At 43.2% G+C, this 13,301-nt stretch overlaps 1 protein-coding gene across 2 annotated transcripts in view; it reads left to right on the top strand.

The window, feature by feature from the left end:
- The window catches only part of BAAT (bile acid-CoA:amino acid N-acyltransferase), a 26,432-nt gene extending 13,131 nt beyond the window's left edge, over positions 1 to 13,301 (top strand). For both annotated transcript variants that reach the window (XM_015540738.2, XM_007089265.3), the window contains exons 2-4: positions 8,023 to 8,516; positions 8,755 to 8,957; positions 12,137 to 13,301. In XM_015540738.2, coding sequence (XP_015396224.1) covers positions 8,054 to 8,516; positions 8,755 to 8,957; positions 12,137 to 12,730 — 1,260 coding nt within the window. In that variant the 5' untranslated portion in view covers positions 8,023 to 8,053 and the 3' untranslated portion in view covers positions 12,731 to 13,301. The remainder of the gene's footprint in view (positions 1 to 8,022; positions 8,517 to 8,754; positions 8,958 to 12,136) is intronic.

Genomic DNA, 13,301 nt, shown 5'->3' with positions numbered 1-13,301 from the left:
TCCATACAAATTTTAGGATTGCTTGTTCTAGCTTCAAGAAGAATGCTGGTGCAATTTTGATTGGGATTGCATTGAATGTGTAGATAGCTTTGGGTAGTATTGACATTTTAGCAGTATTTATTCTTCCAATCCATGAGCACGGAATGTTTTTCCATTTCTTTCTATCGTCTTCAATTTCCTTCATAAGCTTTCTATAGTTTTCAGCATACAGATCTTTTACATCTTTGGTTAGGTTTATTCCTAGGTATTTTATGATTCTTGGTGCAATTGTGAATGGGATCAGTTTCTTTATTTGTCTTTCTGTTGCTTCATTATTAGTGTATAAGAATGCAACTGATTGGGGCGCCTGGGTGGCGCAGTCGGTTAAGCGTCCGACTGCAGCCAGGTCACGATCTCGCGGTCTGTGAGTTCGAGCCCCGCGTCAGGCTCTGGGCTGATGGCTCGGAGCCTGGAGCCTGTTTCCGATTCTGTGTCTCCCTCTCTCTCTGCCCCTCCCCCGTTCATGCTCTGTCTCTCTCTGTCCCAAAAATAAATAAAAAACGTTGAAAAAAAATTTTTTAAAAAAAAAGAATGCAACTGATTTCTGTACATTGATTTTGTATCCTGCGACTTTGCTCAATTCACGTATCAGTTCTAGCAGACTTTTGGTGGAGTCTGTTGGGTTTTCCATGTAGAATATCATGTCATCTGCAAAAAGTGAAAGCTTGACTTCATCTTTGCCAATTTTGATGCTTTTGATTTCCTTTTGTTGTCTGATTACTGATGCTAGAACTTCCAACACTATGTTAAACAACAGCGGTGAGAGTGGACATCCCTGTCGCGTTCCTGATCTCGGGGGAAAGCTCTCAATTTTTCCCCATTGAGGATGATATTAACTGTGGGCTTTTCACAAATGGCTTTTATGATGTTTAAGTATGTTCCTTCTATCCTGACTTTGAGGGTTTTTATTAAGAAAGGATGCAGAATTTTGTCAAATGCTTTTTCTGAATCAATTGACAGGATCATATGGTTCTTTTCTTTTCTTTTCTTTTATTAATGTGATGTATCACATTGATTTGCAAATGTTGAACCAGCCCTGCAGCCCAGGAATGGATCCCACTTGATCATGGTGAATAATTCTTTTTATATGCTGTTGAATTCGATTTGCTAGTATCTTATTGAGAATTTTTGCATCCATATTCATTAGGGATTTTGGCCTGTAGTTCTCTTTTTTTTGCTGGGTCTCTGTCTGGTTTAGGAATCAAAGTAATGCTGGCTTCATAGAATGAGTCTGGAAGTTTTCCTTCCCTTTCTATTTTTTGGAACAGCTTGAGAAGGATACGTATGATCTCTGCTTTAAATGTCTGGTAAAATTCCCCAGGGAAGCCATCTGGTCCTGGACTCTTATTTGTTGGGAGATTTTTGATAACTGATTCAATTTCTTCACTGGTTATGTGTCTATTCAAGTTTTCTATTTCTTCCTGTTTGAGTTTTGCAAGCGTGTGGGGGCTTAGGAATTTGTCCATTTCTTCCAGGTTGTCCAGTTTGTGGGCATAAAATTTTTTATAGTATTCCCTGATAATTGCTTGTATTTCTGAGGGATTGGTTGTAATAATTCCATTTTAATTCATGATTTTATCTATTTGAGTCCTCTCCCTTTTCTTTTTGAGAAGCCTAGCTAGAGGTTTATCAACTTTGTTTATTTTTTCAAAAAACCAACTCTTGTTTCATTGATCTGCTCTACAGTCTTTTTAGATTCTATATTGTTTATCTCTCCTCTGATCTTTATTATTTCTCTTTTTCTGCTGGGTTTGGGGCATCTTTGCTGTTCTGCTTCTATTTCCTTTAGGTGTGCTGTTAGATTTTGTATTTGGGATTTTTCTTGTTTCTTGAGATAGGCCTGGATGGCAATGTATTTTCCTCTCAGGACTGCCTTTGCTGCATCCCAAAGCATTTGGATTGTTGTATTTTCATTTTCATTTGTTTCCATGTATCTTTTAATTTCTTCTCTAATTGCCTGATTGACCCATTCATTCTTTAGTAGGGTGTTCTTTAACCTCCATGCTTTTGGAGGTTTTCCAGACTTTTTCCTGTGGTCTATTTCAAGCTTCATAGCATTGTGGTCTGAAAGTGTGCATGGTATGATCTCAATTCTTTTATACTTATGAAGGGCTGTTTTGTGATCCAAGATGTGATCTATCTTGGAGAATGTTCCATGTGCACTCGAGAAGAAAGTATATTCTGTTGCTTTGGGATGCAGAGTTCTAAATATATCTGTCAAGTCCATCTGATCCAATGTAGGGCCCTTGTTTCTTTATTGATCCTGTGTCTAGATGATCTATCCATTGTTGTAAGTGGAGTATTAAAGTCCCCTGCAATTACCACATTCTTATCAATAAGGTCGCTTATGTTTGTGATTGTTTTATATATTTGGGGGCTCCCATATTTGGCGTATAGACATTTATAATTGTTAGCTCTTCCTGATGGATAGACCCTGTAATTATTATTTAATGCCCTTCTTCATCTCTTGTTACAGCCTTTAATTTAAAGTCTAGTTTGTCTCATATAAGTATGGCTGCTCCAGCTTTGTTTTGACTTCCAGTAGCATGATAGATAGTTCTCCATTCCCTCACTTTCAATCTGAAGGTGTCCTCAGATCTAAAATGAGTCTCTTGTAGACAGCAAATAGATACGTCTTGGTTTTTTATCCATTCTGATACCCTGTGTCTTTTGGTTGGAGCATTTAGTCCATTTACATTCAGTGTTATTATTGAAAAATATGGGTTTAGAGTCATTGTGATGTCTGTAGGTTTCATGCTTGTAGTGATGTCTCTGGTACTTTGTGGTCCTTGCAACATTTCACTCACAGAGTCCCCCTTAGGATCTCTTGTAGGGCTGGTTTAGTGGTGATGAATTCCTTCAGGTTTTGTTTGGGAAAACCTTTATCTCTCCTATTCTGAATGATAGACTTGCTGGATAAAGGATTCTTGGCTACATAATTTTTCTGTTCATCACATTGAAGATTTCCTGTCGTTCCTTTCTGGCCTGCCAAGTTTCAGTAGATAGGTCTGCCACTACTCTTATGGGTCTACCTTTGTAAGTTAGAGCCTGTCTATCCCTAGATGCTTTCAGAATTCTCTCTTTATCCTTGTATTTTGCCAGTTACACTATGATATGTCATGCAGAAGATCGATTCAAGTTACGTCTGAAGGTAGTTCTCTGTGCCTCTTGGATATCAATGCCTGTTTCCTTCCCCAGATCAGGGAAGTTCTCAGCTATGATTTGTTCAAGTACACCTTCAGCCCCTTTCTCTCTCTCTTCCTCCTCTGGAATTCCTATGATACAGATATTGTTCTGTTTGATTGCATCACTTAGTTCTCTAATTCTCCCCTCATGCTCCTGGATTTTTTTTATCTCTCTTTTCCTCAGCTTCCTCTTTTTCCATAATTTTATCTTCTAATTCACCTATTCTCTCCTCTGCCTCTTCAATCCGAGCTGTGGTCGACTCCATTTTATTTTGCACCTCATTTATAGCATTTTTTAGCTCCTCATGAATATTTCTTAGTCCCTTGATGTCTGTAGCAATAGATTCTCTGCTGTCCTCTATGCTTTTTTTCAAGCCCAACGATTAATTTTATGACTATTATTCTAAATTCTTGTTCCGTTATATTGTTTAAATTGTTTTTGATCAATTCGTTAACTGTCGCTACTTCCTGGAGTTTCTTTTGAGGAGAGGTCTTCTGTTTCATCATTTTGGGTAGTCCCTGCGGTGGCTCCAAACTGCAGGGCACTTCCCCTGTGCTGTCTGGAGTAACTTGTGTTGGGCGGGGCCGCAGTCAGACCCAATGTCTGCCCCCAGCCCACCACTGGGGCCACAATCAGACTGGTATGTACCTTATCTTCCCCTCTCCCAGGGGCACAACTCACTGTGGAGTGGTGTGGCCCCTGTCTGGGCTACTTGCACACTGCCAGGCTTGTGGTGCTTTGATAGGATTTGGTGTATTAGCTGGGGTGGATCCGCCAGGTGCACTGGGGCGGGAGGGGCAGGCTTAGCTCGCTTTGCCATCAGTGGTCCCCTGCGGGAGGGGCCCTGCAGCACCAGAGGGAGGCAGGCAGACATGTCAAAGGGATGGATCCACAGAAGCACAGCGTTGGGTATTTGCGAGGTGCAAGCAAGTTCGGGGAACTGGTTCCCTTTGGGATTTCAGCTGGGGGATGGGAGAGGGAGATGGCACTGGCCAGCGACTTTGTCCCCCTGCCGAGCTGAGCTCTGTCTTCCAGGGCTCAACACCTCTCCCTCCCGGTGTCCTCTCGCCCTCCCACTCTCAGAGCAGAGCTGTTGACTTATAACATTCCAGATGTTAAGTCCCGCTGGCTGTCAGAACTCATGCAGTCTGGCCCCTCGGCTTTTGCAAGCTAGACTTCGGGGGCTCTGCCTTGCTGGGCAGGCTGCCCTTTCACTGCCCCAGCTCCCTCCCACCAGTCCATGTAGCATACACCGCCTCTCGGCCCTTCCTACCCTCTTCCGTGGACCTCTTGTCTATGCTTGTCTCCGGAGAGTCCGTTCTGGTAGTCTTCTGGTGGTTTTCTGGGTTATTTAGTCAGATGTGGGTGGAATCTAAGCCATCAGCAGGACGAGGTGAGCCCAGCATCCCCCTACACCGCCATCTTCTCCCAACACTTAGAGTTCACCTTTTAATGACTCTGGCTGTCATTGAAAGTATAAAGCAGGAGAGTGATTTGATTACTTTTGTGTTTTGTAAAGATCTGTCTGACAACATTGCAGAGATTAGACCGGGGAGTGCAAAAGACTAAACAGGGAGGAAGAATTGGATAAATGGATGAGAGTTTATGGGAATGAAGTGGACAGCACAATCGATAATCATTTACTGAATACATGGATTGTAAAGGACTCCATGCGCAGCAGGTGGGACAAAGACAAGTCAGACCAGATCCTGCCCCCAAGAGACTTACAGATTAACAGGAAAGTGAAAGCACAACATAAATGGTTCTAGTATAAGGTTCAGTAATATATTAAGTGCTCTGAGTAGCATGGTGGAGACTCCTCTTCCCTGTGCACAGTAGGTGCTTTATTGATAATGATGACAATACAGCATTGGACAGGATAAGCTTTAAGGCTTCTTACAGCTTATTGTGAAAGTCTATGAGGGTCTGGTTCCGAGAGGCAATAAGCCTTATCAACTGACAAAGGTGTTAATCCCTGTCATAATATGTGGAGTAGCTGGGATCCAAATGAGAATAAGATAATAGAAATGGAATACAGGGAAAACAGGAACTTAAAAAATCTTCAAGAATCAGCCTCTTGGACCTTCAGACATGTTTGCAAAAGGCAAATGCTTACTAAAATACAGAAGAGTGGCATAATAAATAACAGGGTGTGAAAAAATTCTTGAAAAAGCAGTTCTTTATCACAATGTTCTTCTTGTCCCATCCATACTTGACAATGCTTTTCTTACACTGTCCACACACTTGGCAATGCTTATAAATAATAAGTGTCAGAGGGCAGCTGAGTTGCAGTGTGTAAGAATTCATTTTTCAGAAGGCAAATTTCCCTCTGATTTTCTCTTACACCAATAGAGTCTATTCTCTTAACTCATTTCATGAAGCATGAAGGGAGTTTGGAGTAGGTAAATCAGGAAGGAGAGGCAAATGTGATCAGCCTACCGCCCTTCTCTCCATGCAACGTAGTGCTCACTAACCGTCAAGAGCCTCCTCTATCTTGCATCCAAAACTGAAAATGAATTTAGTCAAATGAACATGATCCTTTTGCCCACTGCCCTTATGGGATGAAAAACCTGTAAAGAAATCACTGATAGGACTGCTCGGTCACTATCCATCCTTGAGTGCACTAGCATCACATGACACTTGAAATTCCAAAACTTTCTTTTTTCCTCAACTAAGAACTCTAGTGGAACCCCCTCATGACGTTCTGCAGAACCTCAGTGCTCCTCAGAACCCCAGTTGAGAAGCCCTGGTGTAGAGGTACAAAGTCTTCTTTCACGCGTGTGTGCATGCACACATATGTATGTGTTATGTGTATTTTAATCCCGGACTCTTCTTGCTTCTTGAATATATAAGGGAGGGATGACACATAGGCTTGAGAAGTCCGAGGTCTGTTAGACTTACAACCAACTTCTAGAAAGGCAATCTGTCCAATTTTGCCTTAGATCCCTACCCAATCCTCATAAGGGTCCTCCCTGCCTTGTCAACTTGTGAAAGATGCTGATTTTATTTAGCTTATATTCCAAGGGCAATGACACTAGGGTTGATGATCATCTGGTCCCTTCCTAGTCTTTCATGGGGAAACCTGAGACACCATTCACAAGCACCCACTGTTGACCTGTCAAATGGTATCTTCTCTTGAGAGAACTGCTTCTTATAGGAAATTTCACTCTAATCTCTTGCATATACATTGGTGGAAATAGAAAACATGTAGACATAGAATAATAGTGACCATTATGAGGAATTTCTGACAAGTCAGAGTGACTGGTGATCTCTGGGTCCCCCTTTTTTTTTTAAATTTTTAAAATGTTAATTTATTTTTGAGAAAGAGCTTGAGCAGGGGAGGGGCAGAGAAAGAGGGAGACAGGATCCAAAGCAGGCTCTGTGCTGACAACAGGAGCCTGATATAAGGCTCAAACTCACGGTGAGATCAAGACCTGAGCCAAAGTCAGACACTCAACCAACTCAGCCACCCATGTGCCCCTCTGGGCCCCCATTCTAAATAGGCCAAGGGAAAACATCTCTGGCACATATTGTATCAGGTATCCATTGCAATGGCCCCAGGTTGAGGTCACATGGTATAAACATAGCTGCTGGGTATCCATCTCTGGGCTCTAGAAAGCAGTTCTATCACTACAATTTGCATCAAGATCGTGTTGAAGAAATGGTGCATACCTATGTCAAAGTTTCATATAAGAAATCTATTTCAGAACTAAATATTGGAAAGGTCTCACTTCTTCCTTTTCCCTGAGGAACTGGTGACTTTTTTCTATGAGAATAATTAGAACAATGAAACTGCCCAGATTGCCTTTTCTCCTCTGGCTATCACTAATTTATTTAGGGCCAAACCTACTACAGCTCACAAAAAGCTCTAGTTTTCATGCTCCAGGGTTTCTTTGACCAATGTCTCTGATTTTGTTCATATTTTCCCCATTCTATTTTATTTTATTTTACTCTGTACCTGTTATCTGTAAACAGGTTCAAGTTTGTTGTAGATATGAGGAATGGAAGAAAGAAGGGAAGGGAGGAAAGAGAGAAGAAAGGACAGGAGAAGGAATGTAAGGAAGGAGGAAATGCCCCGCATTTTGCTCATTAATGAAACGGAGTATGATCCAGTGTCTATTATAGTCTCTTTACTACAAACAGCATTTTGACATTTATCACCCATTGGAAAGGCAGAAAAGCAGAGACAAGATCATGGAGTTTTATTTTCCCATGAAAAGAATAAATAATGGGAACTCGAAAAAGAGCTGAAGTTTGGTTTTATAATGGCAGGGATGGATTAGAGACTAAAACAAAAAAGAAACAACATCCTAGTATATTTCTTGTTTATGTAACTCTGCCCCAGCTAGGTATGGGGATTGAAAAGCAGCACTGATCTTTCCTGTAAGTGCTCTACCATGCATTACCTCCTTAGATCCTGGCAAATACCCTGTAAAATAGGTCACATGGGTATTATCTTAACTGAGGAATTAAAGCTCAACTTACCCCAAACTATAAAACTAATGTTTATGACAGTGTTATAATGGATAAGGCAGGAGGCTGTGGTTCAGCCTTAACTTGAATTTCCAGTTCTACTCTTATGTATTAGGTTTGAAGCATGTCACTTAACTTGTTTCCTCATATGTAAAATGAGAATAATGTGTCCTCTTGCATGTTTCCTTTTCCCTCCTGGAAATGTTCTGTGTATTTTGCACGAGGTCTCTAGAAGCAGAATTTGGCCAGACCTAATGCAAGCCTCGTCTTGGTCTTTTTCCTGGGATTTCAGTCTCCAACTCAAAGTCTCCTCTCACATTACAGGGCACACTACAGGTCCCTCTGCCAGTTGCCAATGTTCCAGCTGACCGCCACCCCAGCAAGTGCCCTTGCAGATGAGCCAGTGCATATCCGAGTGACAGGCCTGCCCCCGTTGCAGATAGTGACCCTCACGGCATCCCTGAAGGATGAGAGAGGGTATGTGTACCAGTCTAAAGCCTTCTACAAGGCGAACGAGGTTGGTGAACTGGACCTAATGGAGGCTCCTTCAATTGGAGGCGACTATGTGGGGGTCCACCCGATGGGTCTCTTCTGGTCTCTGAAGCCCGAGAAGGTTTTCCGGAGGCTGATTAAGCAGGATGTGATGAACAGCCCCTTTTATGTCACTCTGAACCTATATGACTCAGTTTATGTGCAAGTTTCCACCACAGATCAGCCTAGGGCCAGCCAGACGGTACAGCGCTGGTTCTCAGGCCCTGGTGTACAGCGGGTGCAGATCCAAGAAGGTCGTGTGCGAGGAGCCCTTTTTCTCCCTCCAGGTGAGGCCAATCTTTGGTGATATGGAAAACATTGTTGACAAATATAAAAACAAAAACAAATGGCATCAAATTATTGGAGAACTAATATTTCGATACACGATAGTTTAAAACCAACACGCTATTTTGTGTGTGAGTGAAGGTAGAAATCACATTGCTCATCCCGTACTTCCCCTGATATCCACTGGGCCCTCTTTTCACTCTTTCTGATCCCATTCTCTTTTCTTTCTGTTGCTTTTAGGGGAAGGTCCTTTCCCAGGAATCATGGATTTGTTTGGGGGTAGAGGGGGTCTGGTTGAATTTCGGGCCAGTCTTTTGGCTACCCATGGCTTTGCGGTGTTGGCATTAGCATATTTTGGCTATGAAGATCTGCCTAAAAAACTGGAGGAGATCGACCTGGAATATTTTGAGGAAGCTGCTAACTGGCTATTAGCTCATCCCAAGGTATTTATTTATTTTTTTCTAAGTTTATTTACTTATTTTGAAAGAGAGAGAGACAGAGTGTGAATGAGCAGGGGAGGGTCAGAGAGGGAAAGAGAGAATACCAAGCAGCCCTTATGTGGGGCTCAAACTCAAACTATGATACGATGACCTGAGCTGAAATCAAGAGTTGGACGCTTAACTGACTGAGCCACCCAGGCATCCCAATCCAAGGTATTTAAAATACTTTTCATTCTACCTTGCAACATTATAGTGAAAAAAAAAACATAAATGTTTGTTTTGCCTATTTTACCAATCTGTTTAGACTTGGGCATAGCAGAGTTTACTCTTAAAATGGGGATGATAATATCTACCTTGTAGATATCTACCTCGTAGGATTGTTGGGATCGGTGGTGATCAACTTACTGGCACAAAAGACAATAAATGGTGGATATATTTTGATCATTTTCAATGGGAAGAAAAAGCCAAGAGTCCTCACATTTGAAGTGCATGTGACTTGTTCACCAGTGGCTCTTCAATTTTCATCAGCTGCTGATCTCAAATCATGAATTCTCTGACTTGAAGTGTTTTCGAACTTCAGTGATTGTCTCTGCATGGGGTAATACTGGAGTAAGTCACACTAAAGAGTCCCGAGACTAAGAACATGCAGAAGTTCCGTTTTAGAGCTGGGCCACAGGATTAGAGCAGAATTATCAGCAAAATGGATGTGGCTGCACCATCTGATTAGCTGAATTAGCTCTTCAAGTATCAGATCTAGGAACAGAACTAAGCCCAAAGTAAGTGTCCAAGTCTAGAAGCCAGGGTAGGGAATGGAATCTGGAAAGGAAGGATTTTAGAACTCTGTCAAGTCTTGTTGTACCATTGAAAATGTCATCCATGGCCCAGAGGCTTTGTTATCAGGTGATGAATGTGAATGGGTGATTTTTCTAAGCATATTTGGCTCTTTTTAAAGGATTGTCCAGATAAAATGTTTAAGTGAAAAATTTTCTTTCACTTCAAATTTAACTATTTGTGACATTATCTGAGGAGAAAGGGGAGACAGAGACAGCACTAGTGGGGGAAGGACAGAGAAAGAGACAGAGAGAGAGAGAGAGAGAGAGAGAGAGAGAGAGAGAGAGAATCCTAAGCAGGCTCCGTGCTGCCAGCACAGAGCCCACCATGGGGCTTGATCCCATGAAACCACGAGATCATGCCCTGAGCCAAAACCAAGAGTCAGATGCTTAACCGACTGAGCCACCCAGGTGCCCCAAAATTCAGTTTAGATTTAGATTCATCAGAAGAGGTGCAGTTCCCACCTCTGCCCCTTGATACTGTTGTAACCTTAAGCAGGGCTTGTAAACTTCCTGAATCTCAGTGCTATTATGGAAGGACAAGCTGAGACAACTTATGTGTAGAGCACTTAGCTGAGGGGCCGGCATATACAGTAAACTCTCAATAAATCCACCTTGTCATCTTTGCCCATCTGGTTTTACCCCTCTCCCTTCCCCACATCCTCAACCAGTCCCAAAGTGTTTTAGGGTCTGTTCCTGAATCTTTCTCAATACCTCACACCCTGTCCACCGTCCAGGCCACTGTTTTAGTTTGTCATCACTGCCCCACTGTGGTACCACCATAGTGTAGTTTCCTATCTCTCGTCCCTTGCTCTCATCCCTTGCCCCAGTCCTGTCCTCTCATGGATGGTTCCCAAATATGGGAGCCCACTGGATTTCCCCATGGATATGCTATATTATCAGATTCTTGGGCCCACTCAGAACTATTGAAGTAGAAACATGAAAACTGGATCTTGGAAAGCTCTAATTGAAAAAGATTTTTTTTCAGGTGATCTGATAAAAGAAAGGTGCTGGGCATACAAGTGTAAGCAAAGTAAACATATCAGGTTGCAATGTATTTGCTACTGTCTTTCCAAAATGCCCTTCCTTTCCCTACTCATATTTCCCCCCAGGATTTTATTTATTTACTTATTTAAGTATAGGAGAGGTTCCTAGGTGCCTGGTACCTGACCCTAGGATCATCCATCTATCTATCTTTCTTTCTTTCTCTCTTTCTTTCTCTCTTTCTTTCTCTCTTTCTTTCTTTCATGTTTACTTATTTTTGAGAGAGAGAGACAGAATGTGAGCAGAGGAGGGGCAGAAAGAGAGGGAGACACAGAATCTAGAGCAGGCTCCAGGCTCCGAGCTGTCAGCACAGAGCCTGATGCGGGGCTTGAACCCATGAACCGTGAGATCAGGACCTGAGCCGACTGAGCCATCCAGGCACCCCACAAGATTTTATTTAAATTCGAGTTAGTTAACACCTTTCCCTACTCATATTCCTAACTTCTCCCTTCCCTCTGTTCCCTCAGCCTTCCACAAAATTAAGGACCCCCTTCTACGGCCTACTACTTTTGCTATTGGACTGGGCACTGGAATTCAATTGTTTATAGAATCCAAGGCTTTCATCTTTACACCCCCAATGCTTTCATGATTAGCTCTTAGATTAATGGATGTGCAAAATCTCCGTTGCTGTAAAATGCCATTTAAATATGAATAACACAAAATATTCTAAAGAACCTAGGGAAATCTCTTTTCCTAGCCAGAGAGAAGAATTTGATTCTTTGTGAAGTTTACCTGCTTGTACTCACTTGATGTTGAACATTGCTGGTGCATTTAGACTCTTTGCTTTTACAGAAGTCTGCCTTTGATGAAGAGTTTTTATTTCTTTTTTGTTTATTTATTTTTGAGAAAGAGAGAGAGAGAGAGAGAGAGAGAGAGAGAGAGAGAGAGAACGAGCAGGGGAGGGGCAGAGAGAGAGGGAGACACAGAATTGGAAGCAGGCTCCAGGCTCTGAGCTGTCAACATAGAGCTGGACGCGTGGCTCAAAGTCACCAACTGTGAGATCATGACCTGAGCTGAAGCTGAAGGCTTAACCGACTGAGTCACCCAGGCGCCCCACGGCTTTTATTTCTATTGTTTCACTAGATCATCATAACAATCCTGCAGGGTAGGTAATATTAACGCCCCCATAAGACAAGAAGGCTTTCAGAGGGCAGACAGGTAGGTAATGTTTTCAGTCATAGAAGCTGGTAAACTCGAGTGCCAGGACTCCCATACAATATTTTCTGTTTGTTCACACTAGCTTACTGGCCTGTAAGGCGGCTCCTTCGAGTATGGCATGTGATGGGTTCCCTTTATTTTGTGCTTCAGATCCAAAAGCCAGGAATCGGAGTGATCTCCGTGAGCAAAGGTGTAGAGATCGCGCTGGCCATGGCCTGCTTCCTGAAGCATGTGGTAGCCACCATCTGCATCAATGGGCCCAACGCCATCTATGAATTTCCGCTCAGGTACAAAGATCTGGTTATAACACCCATCCCCTCGTTTATGGAGCGCGTGCAGATGGACGTTTTAGGAGCTATGCGCCTCCGCCACTACAAGGGGGACGCCCGGGATGAACTGAATCAGAAGAGCGTGCTTCCCATCGAAAAGGCCCAGGGTGCGATTCTTTTCATTGTAGGAGACGGTGATGAATGCATGAATAGCAGGGAGTATGCTGAGCAGGCCTTGGACCAGCTGAGGAGCCATGGCAGAAACAATGGAAGGATGCTGGTATACCCCGGGGCGGGCCACCTCATAGAACCGCCCTACACACCCCTGTGTTATGCTTCCCCACACAGGCTCGGTTCCGGGATCCTGCTCTGGGGAGGGGACCCTGTTGCCCATGCGGCAGCCCAAGAGCACTCCTGGGGAGAGATCCAGAAATTCTTCAGGGAACAGCTTACTCAAACCAGAAGCAAACTCTGAGCAAGGAAGGGCTAAGGGTGATGATGCACTGGGGAGACAGACAATGAAAGTAAGGCAGGAATATGACGGAAAGAGGGGGCTCTCCTGATTTCTCTAGATTCACAGTTATTTTGGACCAACTGGAAGGAAATTGGACAAAATCAAAGGACAAGGGCACAGGTGCATATGAACTATTTCGAACAAATTTGTATGTGATTTGAATTTTTGTAAACCGAATCTTAGTTTATATGTACCAGCAGGTATATCGCTGTCTCAAAATTGTGATACCCTTGCAAATTGAATAACCTTTGTACCCCAGTTAGGGATACCTTGGATCCAGGTATTTGCCAATCTAGGTGAATTCCCTGGGACTTGGCAAGTGGTGGAAAACATTTTCTGTTTAAAACTGGGTTTCTCGGGGTGCCTGGGTGGCTCAGTCGGTTGGGCGTCTGACTTTGGCGCAGGTCATGATCTCGCAGTCTGTAGGTTCAAGCCCTGCGTCTGGCTCTGTGCCGATGGCTTGGGACCTGGGGCTGCCTGTGATTCTGTGTCTCCCTCCCCTCAGCTCCTCCCCTGCTCACGCTCTGTCTCT

The sequence above is a fragment of the Panthera tigris genome, chromosome D4, assembly GCF_018350195.1.
Source record: "Panthera tigris isolate Pti1 chromosome D4, P.tigris_Pti1_mat1.1, whole genome shotgun sequence".
Classification (NCBI taxonomy): domain Eukaryota; kingdom Metazoa; phylum Chordata; class Mammalia; order Carnivora; family Felidae; genus Panthera; species Panthera tigris.
Note: the sequence above shows the minus strand (reverse complement) of the source record. Positions and strands in the feature narration are given on the sequence as shown.